At 30.1% G+C, this 15,921-nt stretch overlaps 2 protein-coding genes across 3 annotated transcripts; one reads left to right on the forward strand and one right to left on the reverse strand.

The window, feature by feature from the left end:
- Positions 1-2,309: 2,309 nt before the first annotated feature.
- LOC134699215 (mitochondrial ubiquitin ligase activator of NFKB 1-like) lies at positions 2,310-9,680 on the reverse strand. The gene is made up of 3 exons (XM_063560825.1): positions 9,541-9,680; positions 4,492-4,691; positions 2,310-3,059 (listed from the first exon to the last, which is right to left on the reverse strand). The coding sequence occupies exons 1-3, from the start codon at positions 9,649-9,651 to the stop codon at positions 2,312-2,314; spliced, it is 1,059 nt and encodes a 352-aa protein (XP_063416895.1). The 5' UTR covers positions 9,652-9,680; the 3' UTR covers positions 2,310-2,311.
- Positions 9,681-9,732: 52 nt separating this feature from the next.
- LOC134699269 (uncharacterized) lies at positions 9,733-15,880 on the forward strand. Of its 2 annotated transcripts, none has more exons than XM_063560877.1 (6): positions 9,733-9,855; positions 11,462-11,662; positions 12,135-12,288; positions 12,790-12,935; positions 13,789-13,968; positions 14,673-15,878. In XM_063560877.1, exons 2-6 carry the CDS (start codon positions 11,479-11,481, stop codon positions 14,852-14,854), a joined length of 846 nt encoding a protein of 281 aa, XP_063416947.1. In that variant the 5' UTR covers positions 9,733-9,855; positions 11,462-11,478; the 3' UTR covers positions 14,855-15,878. The 2 variants fall into 2 exon arrangements, with proteins under 2 accessions (XP_063416947.1, XP_063416946.1); XM_063560876.1 differs by lacking the exon at positions 9,733-9,855 and adding an exon at positions 10,044-10,252 and having other exon boundaries at positions 14,673-15,880.
- The last annotated feature ends 41 nt before the right edge of the window (positions 15,881-15,921 follow it).

Here is a 15,921-nt window from a genome sequence, read left to right on the forward strand (position 1 = left end):
AATTAGTAATACATGTACAATAAATTTGGCAAAGCGTTTGCAATGTATGTTCAAATACATGTGGATTTACGTGGGAGGTATATTGTAACATCCGTTATTATGTATATCTCTGAGTCTGCGCTAAGTATAGATATATCGAGAATTTCCACACAGTGTTGTTTACAAAGCGAAAGAAGCACGTCATATTAGAACAAAAGACAATGAATTTAATGTCATCTTTCCCTATTTTTGAATGTAATTATAAGTCTGTTCAACTGGCAAGAATCCCCCAAAAGCGGACAAATATCCGACAAGCAGTTTATTCTTTAAATTTGCTGTCATTGAATATCAAGAAAGAAAATAAATCCCGAGAATGATTTGAAACTTTTTAGCTTTCCTAGAAAATATTCACATCCCTCGGGGTTTATAAGTGTACGTCCAGTTGCATATGTCGGAACAATTGTGGTGATGACTAATTTCTTCCTTTCTTCGAGAACAATCTTATTGAAATATAAATCATTGATTTTACTATGTTCATAACTTCGATGAACCAAAGCAAGTTATAGATCGACCTGTATTTAAATCAAATTGGTCCTCTTGTTCTTCTTCTTTTGGTATACAATAGTCTATGATCGAATTGGATGATTACATACTGTTGGCATACGTTGACTAGTCTATTTACAAAAAACTTTTACCCTAATTTGCACAAAATGTATGTTTCTTTCTTATGTTCAATGTATACATGTATATATTTTAAATTGCGCTATAGTTCCGTAACTTTCTATCCAGGCATATAAACAAATCGTCGACAAGTGCACACATTTTTTTTAAATCAATATTTCTTGTATGTTCCAATCTGTCCTTTACTATTGACAACGAGTATATATTACATTTTCCCAAATTAACCTTTGGAAAAAATATGTAAATAGATTTGTATATCTTCAATTTTTTTTTTTTTTTTTTTTTTTTTTAGCAATGACTAGTATATTAAATCACTTTCGGACACGCAAGACAGAGATGTATATTATACATGCACCTGATAGTTCAAAATGGAAAGTTATCGGCCGTGTACACTGATCAATACCTACAGAAGTGAAACGATGCGTGAACGGCCCGGCATGAACTTACAAGCCATATAGGAAATCGCTTGAATACCTGGACGTGTCACCTTACACCCCTCACAATACCTTTGGGAGTAATACCTTTAGCCATGCGGGTGATCAGTGGAGAGAAGATCCTAATTTATTTGAATAAAGTGTATTACTTTAAAGAATTATGAACGAATTAGATTTTCGAAAACAATTTTCACGGAACACTTATTTATGACTTTGACTTTTTAACTTATTCCATTATCAACAGTTTAAAAATAAACAGACTATATGGTTATTAAAAAAAAATAAGAACATTTTCCGTTTTAAGTTAGTTAGTCAGATAAAACAACCGTACGATTGACAAGATATCGACACATAATTACGACTACATCGGTAACTGTAGTTTTGTTTCTTTGTGGTTTATAAACATATCATGATTTTTATTCGTACACAATAACAAAATGGCCGAACGCAGAGAACTGATACTCAAAATTTAAAATCGATGGTGATCTCTTATTTAGCGGAATAAAACTTTAATATTAATAAATTTGAGCATTTTTATACAGAAAGGACATAATATCAATTTTTGATTTTTTTGCGAAGTTTCCCTTTAATGTCCTTTTTTTCTGTTGAACTAATAGGAGAAAAAGAGGAAATATCGAAATAAAAAAATAACCTAATATATGGAAAATCGCTTAAATTTTACAATTATTTAGTTTATGTACAGCTTATTTAAAAACAATAATAAAAAATATAGGTCACCGATGAGTTAAAAAAGAAATATTTCAAATTTAAGGCCAAAAAATGGCATTTTTGCACCAAAGGGAGATAATTTGGAGCTTTTTCAATTTTTAAAGTCATCTGGGGCCAGACCAAATCATTTTTTTGGTTTGTTTTTTTGTACCATATCATAAAGTAATAACTAATAGTGTAATAAATAAAATTTGTAATGAAAAAAAAAAAGGTTTAATTTTTTGCTAAAATTTTTGTACCCACGAGCCACCTTAATGTCATTGAGATGACAAGGTTTATGGTGGTTAATGTTAAAATTCTAAATTCTAAATTCAAAATAAAATAACATCAGATAGAACCCAAATTGTACAATGACCAAAGAATGTGATATAAATAGACAAAAGGATTGGTTCCTATATATATTTAACATATATTATCAATGTTTATAGAAAAAATAAGTATGTATAAAAATATTTATTGTTAAATTACAACATTGTACAAGTAATTTCTTATGCCATGTACGCATTATGGAATCTTTCAACATTCTGTCTACAAACTGGACATTTCATTGGTTGAGGTAATGCTTGGACACAGTCAATACACACACATATATGTCCACAATTTAACAAAATGACTTCCCTTGGGTTTGATAGACAAATAACACACTCCAAAGAGTCTGAATTATTAGATGCTTGACGATTATTTGCTGCAGCTCTTGCGGCCATTCTTGCATTCTGAGCCTCCTGGGCCATTCTTTCTATTCGTTTTCTACTCTGCCATTTTGTGTACCATTTTTTTATAATGTATGTGGCCAGGCCAACACCTATAACACAGGTAATACCAAGAAATATTTTAATTATATTTGATTGTGACGAGAAATGTTTAATGACTTCTTCTTTGGTTTGCGTTGTCAGTATGAATCGAGACCCATTCTCTGGAGGTAACATGATTATCTTATCATTTTCCAGCTTTAATTGACCAATCCCCAGCAATGGAGTTCCTAAAACCAACATTTTCTCATATTCATGCATCCCTTTAATGACTTCACCAAAAAGTCTATCCATTCCACGCTGAATAAGTCCAGCTTGGTCTGACTTATAATTGTCATAGGTGACAGTGAGGTCATCTAATAGAAAACCTGCACTTTTCGCTTCCGTGATATGAACTCTGGCATCATTTGAACCATCTTTTTGAACTTTGTGCAAGTAAAATGGTACTGCATCTACAACATCACGGATAACATTTTGGACGTCTGACCTGTAATTAAAACAGGAAAATTAAAAAAAATAAGCTTCACCAGCAGCTTCATAGCTAATACAAAAAAACATTATTTCCTCCAAAACCTTTGTTCTGTCAATTTTAATGTGTTTTTACACCCTTTGAATACAACTACAATGTGATTGAGCAGATTCTATAGAAAAAAACAAGGGTAAAACTATATGGCACAAACAGCTTTGTTGCAGGGCCATAAATATCATAGAATTACTTATTAAAGAATTAAAACAGAGAAGATTAGTAATTGTTACTTACTGTGTTTGTACCCTCTTTAAAAAAAGAATTTATTATTATTATTTTTATAATTGTTGTATGACATTAGTAACCAAATGAAATTATCAGATTCATTCAACATGTGAAATTATCTGTTTTTATTTTACAAGGAAATAACTGGTATTTTACTGTAATAAATGTAATAGTAGAAATCAAATTACAGTCTGCCCCAAAAATAAATATCATCTTCTAGTCTGGACACTAAATATCAAAACTTGTCCCTATATATATGACTATATAAAATTTTGAAAATTTTTACTAGACCGAATCAATCTTTACAAGTCTGGCCGGGTCATTGGACAAGTGGCTATCAGTACAGACTGAAATTATTTTTGGCCAAGTACCCAGTTCACTATTGAATTATAACTTTTCCAGATTTAAATTCAAATGTGAACACTGATGGCCTAATTTATGTACAAAAAAATGTAAAAAAAAACCAATTAAGTAACACAGCAAAAAAAACCAACCACTGTTCATGTTCTTTTCTTTACTCCAAAAAAAAATCTAAGTTCTAGTTTTAGGTACATAATAATAGACAGCCTTCCTTCCTAGTAAATTGATACATGTATATTAATTGTAATGTTTTAGTTAGCACTATTAAAATATTTTCCTTAATTTCAGATGGTTAAAGCTTATATCCTGTAATTGAGTGGTTGTCGTTTATTTATGTGGCAGTGTACATATTGTTTTTCGTTCATTTTTTTACATAAATAAGGCCGTTAGTTTCCTCGTTTGAATTGTTTTACATTGTCTTATTGGGGCCTTTTATAGCTGACTGTGCGGTATGGGCTTTGCTCATTGTTGAAGGCCGTACAGTGACCTATAGATGTTAATGTTTGTGTCATTTTGGTCATTTGTGGATAGTTGTCTCATTGGCAATCATACCACATCTTCTTTTTTATATTAAGCATTTTAATGTTATAAGAAATTTCAAGATACATTCATTTACATTGTACCACAATTTATATAGATCTGAAAAACTGATTTTAAAATCTGAAAAATGTTTAACATTACTACTAGGTCTACCATTTGTCTACCTGTATTTTTCTTTCTAAGTCTTAAATTTAAGGTACTTAAACTGGTTTTATAATTCTTGCTTATAAAGCCATTTTCCCTTTTTGTTTTGACAATTTAATCTTACCATACGCCATTGTTTCTCTTTGATTTGTGTTCAATCAATGCAATGTTTCTAATGACACCCTGAATATCATCTTCATAGTGACTCCTCAGCCTCCTGGTACTAGCTGTTATGCCTTCTATGCATCCATAAGGAATTGTTTGATCTGGTAACTCTTTCAGTTTCTTTATCAAATCTCTGTCTAAGCCATACCATTCCGCTTTCTTCATGAAATAAAAACAACCAAAAATTATTACGATACAATTTTTACAGGTAATTTCATAAATTATGACATTCAATAAGAAATGATTCATGACACATGTGGCATGGCCAAAAAGTTTGAATTTTGTTTCAAATTAGAAGTTATCAAGAATACTGGATATATGCATGTACATGATGCAAATTATTGTACTCAAAACATGAATTTATTATAGTATTGAAGAAGTTGGTTCAAAGGTCTAAAAATATTAATCAGCATTTTTCAGATGTCTTTGATTTTAACAAGCATGACAAGCACTAGAACACACCCGCAAAATCGCGGGAATTCAGAGCGTAGTTTAAAGTATGTAAAGTGTTGTTGGAAGAATTTTGTAAAATATTGAATGACTGGAAAATTTCAGCAAAAGTATCATTTATATAAGTCATAGGTTATCTGGGACAGGAAAATGCTTTTTTTTTTATCCCCCCTCCTTTATTTCCAATATTCCCATTTTTTGGTTCTCTATCAATTTCAATATGAACATACATTTAGTATGTTATGAACATTCAAGTAAGGAGCCTGTAATTCAGTGGTTGTTGTTTGTTTATGTGTTACATATTTGTTTTTCGTTCATTTTTTTTGTACATAAATAAGGCTGCTTGTTTTCTGGTTTGAATTGTTTAACATTGTCAGTTCGGGGCCTTTTAAAAATGAGTATGCGGTATGGGCTTTGCTCGTTGTTGAAGGTCGTACGGTAGCCTATAGTTGTTAATATCTGTGTCATATTGGTCTCTTGTGGAGAGTTGTCTCAACATGGCAATCATACCACATCTTCTTTTTTTTGTAATCAATGAATTTTGTAAAATTTTCGGAAAAGGTATCAAAAGTTCACATGAATAATTGTAGCGCTTATCTGTATATTATGAACATTCATTACTATATAAATATATAGTGTATTTACTTTCAGTTCGAAGTTTACTAATCGATCCATAGTGGTCATTGATAAAGTATACAGACCCTCTCTATTTAATAAACTCTTTTGAATGCCGTGGATTGTTAACTTGAAAATGATAGCAGATGGAATTTTAAAAATACACTTTATTCTTTGTATATGTATGTTCAAAGTATACAGAAAAGTATACAGACCCTCTCTATTTAATAAACTCTGTGACTGCCGTGGATAGTTAACTTGAAAATGATAGCAGATAGAATTTTGAAAATACACTTTATTCTTTGTATATTCGAAGTTTACAAATCGATCCATAGTGGTCATTGATAAAGTATACAGACCCTTTCTATTTAATAAACTCTGTGAATGCCGTGGATAGTTAACTTGAAAATGATAGCAGATAGAATTTTGAAAATACACTTTATTCTGTGTATATGTATGTTCAAAGTATACAGAAAAGTATACAGACCCTCTCTATTTAATAAACTCTGTGACTGCCGTGGATAATTAACTTAAAAGAACATGATAGCAGATAGAAATTTGAAAATACACTTTATTCTTTGTATATGTATGTTCAAAGTATACAGAAAAACGCAAACCGGAAGTCTAATCTTACTTAAAATTTCGTCCAATGACGGAACAATATCCAGATGCCTTTTTTCTCGTTTTTCTCAAAAAATAACTCAATCTGAATAATCATATGAATGGATGACAAATGCCACTATGCACTGTACCTATAGGACACAGAGGCGTGTTGATTAATTTATTGTGGAAAGAAGAGAAGCGACACCAAAAATTAGGTCTTCTCGTTTAATAGTATAGATTCTGTGAGTATTGCCTAGCAAAACATAGTCCTGATCCCATCAAAAACACAACAAAATGTTAAACTCGATCTTTAACTTGTCTTAGGACAATAACTGGCATAACTCTGCACAAAATCAACAGATAAGACAAAACTCAAACATGGTCTGTAACTTGTCATGTTGTCATGATAAAACTGTATACTAATTATCAAATCAATATCTTTCAAGTATGACGAGGAAAAAAGTGAAAAAAATCATTATGTGAGAGAATTTCATTAAAACCTATGAAAATTAAATTTTAAAACTTTAAAATTATATTTAACATGTCAAGACGTATGTCATGTACATGTTTGATCAAGGCTTCAAATTCAGAATATTTTTTACATTCCATCATGGAATCTTCTTGTGTTGTTTGCAATCGTTTTTTTATGCAAAAAAACGATTTTTCAAATTATCATACAAACAAGGAGTTGTTTGAATCTGGAATAATTTTAAATTCTGGAAAACTCACTGCATGATAAGAAATTTATGATGAAAACAAAACCAACTAAATAGTGTTAGCCATGCTTGTTTATTTTACTTTCATCATCATTAGTATGAGCTAACTTACCCCCTTAGCATGCTTATTTATGCTAGCCATGCCACGCATCAATTTTGCAGATTTCAAAATTATTCTGGATTCAAATAATTCTTTGTTTACAGGTCAGTATCAGGAATAAACAGCTGCGCATGATACGCTCATTACATATTTAAGAATAAAGTTCAATTGCTTCTCAATGTCATATTAGAAAGTTATGAAAACTAAAAGGGAGCTCATGTCTATAGATATTAACAATTCACCAAAATTTCTTGAAAGTTGGTGAAAGCATTCTTGACTTATTGTCTGAAAACTAGAAAATCCCCCTATTTTTAATGTTTAAAACGCCATAACTTGGAAACGTAAAATCTAAAATTAAAAAAACAACAAAAGGGAGCTCACTTCACATGCTTCAGTTATAGATATAAACAATTCACCAAAGTTTTATGCAAATTGGTTAAAGCATTTTTGAGTAAATGTCCAACATGTTGATGACAGACAGACTTGTGGACAATGGCATACCATAATACGTCCCATAAACTGGTGTATAAAACAAGAACGACATATACTTCATACAATTCTGTGATTTTCAAAATGGTTTACATGTAGACCCAAGGTGTTTTTAAGAAATACACAAAATCATCATATTTTGACAAAATGTCTAAAATGGGCTTACTTTGGAGAATATTATGTTCTCTTATGAAAAGAACTGATATACTTAGCAATCAGACTTTTGAAATAGACCCATTTACAAACCAAATTTAGACCTTTATGGTGTTTTTTGATAAAGTTGATATTTAAGTCTATTTTGTGCATTAAGGAGGCTCGCGGGTATAAGATTTTCAGAAAAAAATCAAACATTTATTTTTCTTTACAAATTTTATTAATTACTTTTAGTAGTTGTTACTTTATCTTATGGTACAAGAATTTTTCAAAAACATCAATACATATTGGCCCTAGGTGACTTTTAAAATTTAGATATCATTGAAAAAGCTCCAAATTATCTCCCTTTGGTGTAAAAATGCCATTTTTTTTGGATAAAAAATGAAATATCTTTTTTAACTCATCGGTGACCTGTATTTTTTATTGTTGTTTTCGAAAAGGCATTACATAAACTGAATAATTGTAAAATCTAACCAATTTCTGTAATTTTGTTCTTTTTTTATTTCGATATTACCAATATTTCTCCTATTAGTTCAACAGAAAAAAAGGACATTAACAAAAATGTATGTTTTTTTCGAAGGCAAATTGTGAGCGTAAATGCACGGTGACCCCAATTTTTTAATTCATTTTTCTATTAGGTATAATATAAAGTTAATTTATAGAAAAATATAGAGAAATCCTATATTAAATAAAAAAAAAATGATTTAGACCCGCGAGCCCCCTTAAGTGAACCTTATCCTTGGACTTTGAACAAATTGACTAGCATCTTTTTCCTACCAATTCACATATTTCAAGCTGCATATCATAATGTGACCTAATCCATCAGGGTTGAATAAATGTATGGCTGAAACAAGCTGGAATATGATTCACAAAAAACTTAAGATAAAGATTGATCATAAGCATGAACAATTCAGTAAATTTAAGTCGGAAATATTTTTGTGAAATTGACTCCTGATAGTCCTATAAGCAGAGACATAATACACAACTATGAGGGTAGTAATGGGGTTACACTTCATGACAAATAACGGTTAAACTGATTTTGACGCCTCACATTAAATCTTTTCCAATAATGGTGCTAATGGTTATAAATTCAGACCTCTGTCTAGTCCAAATAATTAGGGCGTCTTTGAAGGCTATTTGAAATTTTTGCTCTGACGCTTTTCTGTCAATGTAAAGGCGTCAAAGAAAAATAATAGGATAGCCTTTCAAGACATTATAACTACTTGGACTAACCTCTGTTGAATCACGATAAGGATATTTTGACAAATCTTTGTAAAATGTTAACCAATTTGAAGCTACATGTAACAGTAGTTAAAAATGACTGACAGTAAAGGACATTACTACCCTCATGTATGAGGGTAGTAATGTCAGGCGTCAAACACTAATTTTCTGCTCCTGCTAGCGTCAAACTAAATTCTTGTTAAAATTTTACTGTGATTTGTAAAAAATATCGTTATTGTGATTTGTCAGATGTCTCAAATAATTATTTTTACCGTTATTTTTGGATAAAAATATAGCATGATTCGTCAAATTCAGCGGATTCATTCGACTAAAAATAAGTGTACATTTTATCGTCATGCACCAAAAATTACTGTTAACGTCATATGGCAAGATTTTTTTCGCTACTTTGTCATCAGGGCACCACCATTACTACCCTTGTATACACGTATCATATCAGATGTCTCTGCTATACCTATGTCCTATTTTTTATGTCGGTTAAAAGCTCATTAGAGCTTATGTTTGTCTATGTTTTATATACCATGCCGACTCTAAATAAAGCTTATTTATTTATTATTATTATTACCTATAGACTATAAATAAAATAGCTTATTGTAATAAGCTTTGAAATTTCGAAATCCATTTTAAATTTTTGAGAAATAACCTGAATTTCGTTTGCTGCTCTTTTACTCCTCTTGTAAAAGTAATACAGAATCAAGGCTACCCCAGCATCTACTGTTAAACCAACAACAAATCCTCTCAGAGAATCTGACATTCTCGTCCTTGATCCCTCACAAAGTGAAAGTAAAAGTAGAAACCGGAACAAGCTAGGTTATCTGAACCGGCGAAACAAACTTACCGGTAAAATCCGAAATTTGTAAGGACTGTCACACAGACTCTAGAAATCAGCTGATATTGTATTTTTTAGTTATTGACTGAGTTATATATTCAGTTGCATTGAAAGATCTGACATTTAGCTGTAAGTAATTGTATATTAAAAACAAATGTAACACACTGCATGGTACATGTGAAAGACCATTCGTTGTGGGAATGATTTGCAAGTTTTCCGGGTTCTATAAATAATTTTCCTTCGATCTAGCTTCACAAATGTTGTAAACAATTATGAGCAGGGCATACGTTCTATTAATATGTATCCGACAGTCTTCAAAAGCATAAACAAAAATTATATCACAATCAATGGCCCTACCAGAAAAAAATATATACTTGCTTTTTCACTTGACCCCAGGCCAAGGCCAGTAGAAAAGTGTGTGTTGTACAGTTCATGTACAGTGTATGCATGATATTGCATGCTAACTTTGACATTCACAAAATCAAGCAGTTTCCAGAAGGATATTGTTCAATTTATAGTTTAAAAGGTAAATTTGTATTGTATTAAATTTCTATAAAACATATATCAAAAGATTTTTCCGAAGGCAAAAATTTCTATTAAAATTTGATTTTCTCATGATTTGTAGATTTGACTTCCCAATGCATCTGCATTAAAAAAAAAAAAATGACATAACTATGGTCTTCATGATCAGACTAGTGAAATAGTAATGACCTGCTTGAATGGCGATAAACATGCTAAACTTTGATTTTATTTTTTTTATAAATGTTACCAACATTGAATTATTGACCATGTTGACTAGCCATATTTTTCTGTATGTGGTGACCTTACCAACTAAACTTCTCTTTCCTCATATTCTGTTTTTATTAACATTAATTATCAAGAATCTCATTGCATGCATGCATGTGACTTTAATCAGTTTATCATGTTTATATATAACTAGTCATTATCAAAGTTAAAAAAATATTATAACTTCCACTTCCTCACCACTTGAGAAGATATTAATTGACTCACAGTTGAATATACACAGGACATTGATTGTTTTTTTTTAGATACATGTATCTGACAGCAGCAAACATAAATCATATCCTGTTTATATTTATGTAAACTTTTATATAGGCTTGTTATTTTAGTTATTTGCCAGACCTGTCAGGTAAGTCTGGGGTTATTTAACAGTCAGGGGCATTACTTAAACAAGTAACAATTAAAATAACCTATACAAGTTATGTTGAAAACGAGGCTAATTTGAATATAACTTATATAAGTTATTTTTCTGAATATTATTTTTACAGGTGTCCAATAATACAGATTTTACTAGCTTTAAATAATTTTCACAGTCGTCTGGTTATTTTTCCCTTGATATATAAAAACTAATTCTTCTGAAACACTAATTAACTTTTTGACGCACTTATCTTTCATACCAACGCTTCTGGGTCAAAGATTGGTCTCTTGGGACTATTAAATTATCATTTTCATCTAAAATCTTGAAGGTATACTGATATAAATAGATATATACCTGTGAATTAGTTAAGACCTGAAGTTATTTAAAATTTGTAACCCAAATCAATTAACTATGTGCATTAGATAATTATAAGTGTAATTGCTAATTTTTTCAAAAATGTATAAAATAACTCATTCAAGTAATATTTTTGTCATTATTTTTAAAGTAACTCTTAATCACTTTGATCAAACCTGAACTGTATATTATATTAGGTTACAACCATCAATTTATTTTCAGGTATAATCCACACTGAAATGGCAGACAAACTAAAATTTATAACATATTTATCTCCTGGAATACCAGTGCAATTATTTGAAACAATTATGCATTACCTGGAGGAGGTGACAGGGAAACAGACATACTTAATCCATGAGTCCAGATGGAGTGGTCCCCCCTTAGACAGAGAAGACCCTTTCACAGCAAATGAAGCAGATATTGGTATTAATGATAGATAGACTTGTTAAAATTGTTTGTACTGTACATTGAGCACTGGCCTGTCTGTATAAAATAGATTCTGTTATAAAATGTTTTCAGATAAATCTTTTCATTATAAATGTAACCATATTATATATATATTAAAGTCTCCTCAAAATTGTCATGATCCATAATTACGTTTCATGGCAAATTCATAACTTATATTATATTGGTTATGGAACGACCATTTATCTACAAGGGGCGTTATGTTTTTTCGCAAATCCCTTGACATATTTGATGTAGTAATGCATAAAAAAAGGGACCCATTTAAGCATCTGAGGTTTGTGTCTAACTTTATATATATACAAGATCCCTATTGTGACTGCAACATGCTCATATTTACATATTTAAACTTTTAACAATGTTTAAATTAATTGATATAAAACAATGATATATGATGTTAAAAAGTGCAGTGTGTTTTGATTTCTATTTTCAGGATTTATGTGTTCACCCGGATTTCTGAGACTTGCACAAGAGAAAAAAGAAGTAGAACTTTGCCAAGCTGCACCAGTATATAACCATGTTAGAGGAGAACAAAAACCTGTTTATTTCTCTGATGTTATAACAGTCAATGATGATAGTGGGACAAAGTAAGCTCTAGAGTTAAAAATCCAGTATGTGCTTTGCTCATTGATGAAGGCTGTATGATGCATTAAGGTTGTTAATTTCTGTGTCATTAGGCGTCTTGTGGAGAGTTGTCTCAGTGGCAATCTTATTGCATCTTCTTATTTAAATCTAGTTATTGAATGCAAAGTGATTCCATATGAAATCATGGTTTCAACTTTGTGGTTCACATGTTTTCCTATTTACTCATGAATTTATGGGGGATAACAGTCTGAGTATTGATACGGTCATGTGACTTTTGAATGTCTAAACATATATAACAGCTTTAAACCTAACACTTCCAATCTTCAGTATTTATTGTAAATATTCTTTAAATAAAATTCTCTATGAAACATTTTATACTCCTGAAGGTCAAGACTAAATTCCTTTTATTTTCCTGAAGCAAAATGCACATACTCATACTCACTAACACAAGTACTTCCTTTTTTCTATCATAATTATGGATGTTTTTAATTATTTATTTTCAGACAGGAGTTTAAAGAATTCACAGATTTAAAAGGATTCTCATTTGCATTTAATGAACCAATGTCATTAAGTGGTACATTAATAGTGTTAGGAGAGCTAAAGAAGAGAGGGTACAATTCCACATTCTTTGGAAATACTCTGCAATCAGGTATGGTATGAACATGTGTTATCCAGATGAAAGTCAAAGTATGAGAGAAGTGACAAAATGGATTTTACAGTGGTACCCAATACCTTCACTAAAATTTATTTGGTTTATAAAATTTTGACAAAGTATGATTTTGACCCTTTGAAAAAAATATATAAAAATTTCAAAAAATTTGAATGAACCATTTTATCAGAAAAATTACACTGGTTATATAGCAGTTTGACAAACACTAATTTTGATCTTTGAGAAGCTAAATATCCCCTAGAAAACATAACGTAATCAAAACGTTGAGCTTATTTTACAGAGTTATTTCCCTGTAGTGTTAGGTACCACCTTAAGGTTGTACATGTAATAATGGGGTATAAACATCATACTATCATGACTATTAAAACAAACATATGTACATGATGTAGGTGACAGTTTACTGTACATGTTAAGCTACTGGTTGTAAACATGTTTACATATTTTGTAACAATAATGCATTGAAAAGGGCATCACTATTATGATTATGCTAATAAAAGACAACTGCAGTGCAGAAATTTGAAATTTAAGGTCAAATATAAACACTTTATGAAAATTAGGAGGAAATAGCTCACACTTCTTTTTCTTGCTTTAATTTTTTTTAGAGGAAATACAAAAGCAAAGCCTACAGAAATTTTTTATTCATTGAAACTTTAAACCGGTGTTTCATCTGTATGCACAAACTCATGAAAACTGGAATAATAATTAATCAACAGTATTTGCTAATTCTTTCCGAGGGTTTATTTATTGCAGTTTATAATCATTCCAGTTGTTATAAGATTTGAGAGCAAACTTATTCAGATTAAGCATGTTTAAACGTTTGAGTTTCTTTCAGGTTCCCATAGAAATTCAATCAAGATGGTGTTAGATAGGAAGGCAGATATTGCTGCTATAGACTCCAACACATTACATTATTACTTACAAGAACATCCTGAAGGGAAGGACAAGATCAAAGTTCTGACATCTTTTGGGCCTCTACCTATACATCCTATTGTATTTAATAAAAGATTACCAGGTACGTTTACATAAAAAAATAGTGCATTTAATTTTAAAATTAAAAAGTAAAAAAAATGCTATTGTTAAGTAAAAAAAGTAAGGCTTATATAAGGTCTCTCTTCATCCTAGATATTATATTAAAAGTAGAAGCTTGGTATGATTGCCAATAAGGCAACTATTTATTGGACTAATGATGCAAGTAACTACAGGTCATCAAACAGCCATCCACAACGAGCAAATGCAATGCCATTTAGGCAGCAACCATTTGATTTTCGGGGATTTTTTTGGAGGAAAAAAAAAATTGTTTTTGACCCTGAGAATTTTTTTTTTCTGTTTCTTAAGGTGGTACCTAACACTACAGGGAGATAACTCTGTAAAGTCAGCTAAACGTTTTAATTACGTTGTGTTATAAAAGGAATATTAAGCTTCTCAATGATCAAAATTGGTGTTTGTCAAATTGCTATATAACCAGTGTAATTTTTCTGACTAAACAATTGGTTCAAAATTTTTATATTTTAATATTTTTGTTAAAGGGTCAAAGTAAATACTTTGACAAAATTTTATGAAAATTAAACGAGCCAAATTAATTTTAGTGAAAGTGTTGGGTACCACCTTAACTAGTATGTTAACTATAAAAACATTCAGCTGTGGAGTTATCTCCCTTAGGTATTCTGCAAATAACATTTAAAATTTAACTGTTGTTATGTTTTTATTGATTTCCAGCTGAATTAAAGAAAAAGATAACAGATGCTTTGTTAGATCTACACAACAAACCAGAATGGATGAACAAACTGAGAGAATATAATATATTCAAATTTACTACTGTAGATATGTCCCATTATGACATGGAAATTAATCTCTTGGATGCTGTAAAAAATCTAAAAATAGCAGCAGCTTATTATTAGGTTATAAATTGTTAACACTTATACTGCTGTTGTAGATATACATTGTTTTATGACACTTCAATTAAGATATTGTAAAAAAATGGGGCTAAAAACAAAAGCGGAATTACATAATTGTTTTAAAGGATTTATTTTTTATTGATCAGAATGTATTGTATTTTTCTAAAATCATTTTGTTATATTATATTTTATTTTTAACATTCCTGTATGATACACATACAAAATCAACAGAAAACAAAAAGAATACAATGTCTGCATAAAAACTTGTAGGAAATGTATGTTTCATTTTAAAACATTCATGATTCCCTTTTACCCTTGAAATCCACAAAAACTGGTATCCAGACAAATTTTGATGACTCCGCCAGAATCGATATGCTCATATTTTGAAATAAATTTTGTTCTGAATCTAGTTGTTTATATAAGGCTGTATCTGTTCTAAATCAGCTGTTCTATATATTTTCTTGTTGTTTGTGTTTTTCTAACAGTATTATATCGGTTTCTATTGACAAAGGTGCAATAACACCATAAAAGGCTTGGTATATAAATTAATAGCTTAAACTATTTATATTTACTCTGTACATTTATAATCTAATAAAATGAGGATTTTGATATCATAGTTAAAAGTTAATTTTGGAATTAAGTCTTAAGGTTGAAATAATATATATAATTGTTCTTTATAAAGCAAAGTTATAAAATTAAATTTACAGTTTACATTATTTAACAAAATATTAAATATTTCAGTAAAACTTCATAAAGCCAACCCTTCAGCAGAAAAATAATATAAGAACATCATGATAGTGATTTAGTTACAAAAACAAATATCATGTTGAACACAATAAAAGGCCTGCACAGGAGTCATTCTAAAAGCTCTTCTCATATACGAGTGCTGTATACTGCCAAAATTGTTAAAGTCTTTGGTTGTATTTTATTTAGGTATGCCATATTTTGAACTTTTTATTAATTCATTGAAACAATTAATTCATCAAATATAATATTGCCAGAGTTTAACATTTTATCAAAATTGATTGATTTTATTTTATATAATATTTAGTAAATCATAAAAATTTAAT

This window comes from Mytilus trossulus, unplaced genomic scaffold (assembly GCF_036588685.1).
Source record: "Mytilus trossulus isolate FHL-02 unplaced genomic scaffold, PNRI_Mtr1.1.1.hap1 h1tg000050l__unscaffolded, whole genome shotgun sequence".
Lineage (NCBI taxonomy): Eukaryota > Metazoa > Mollusca > Bivalvia > Mytilida > Mytilidae > Mytilus > Mytilus trossulus.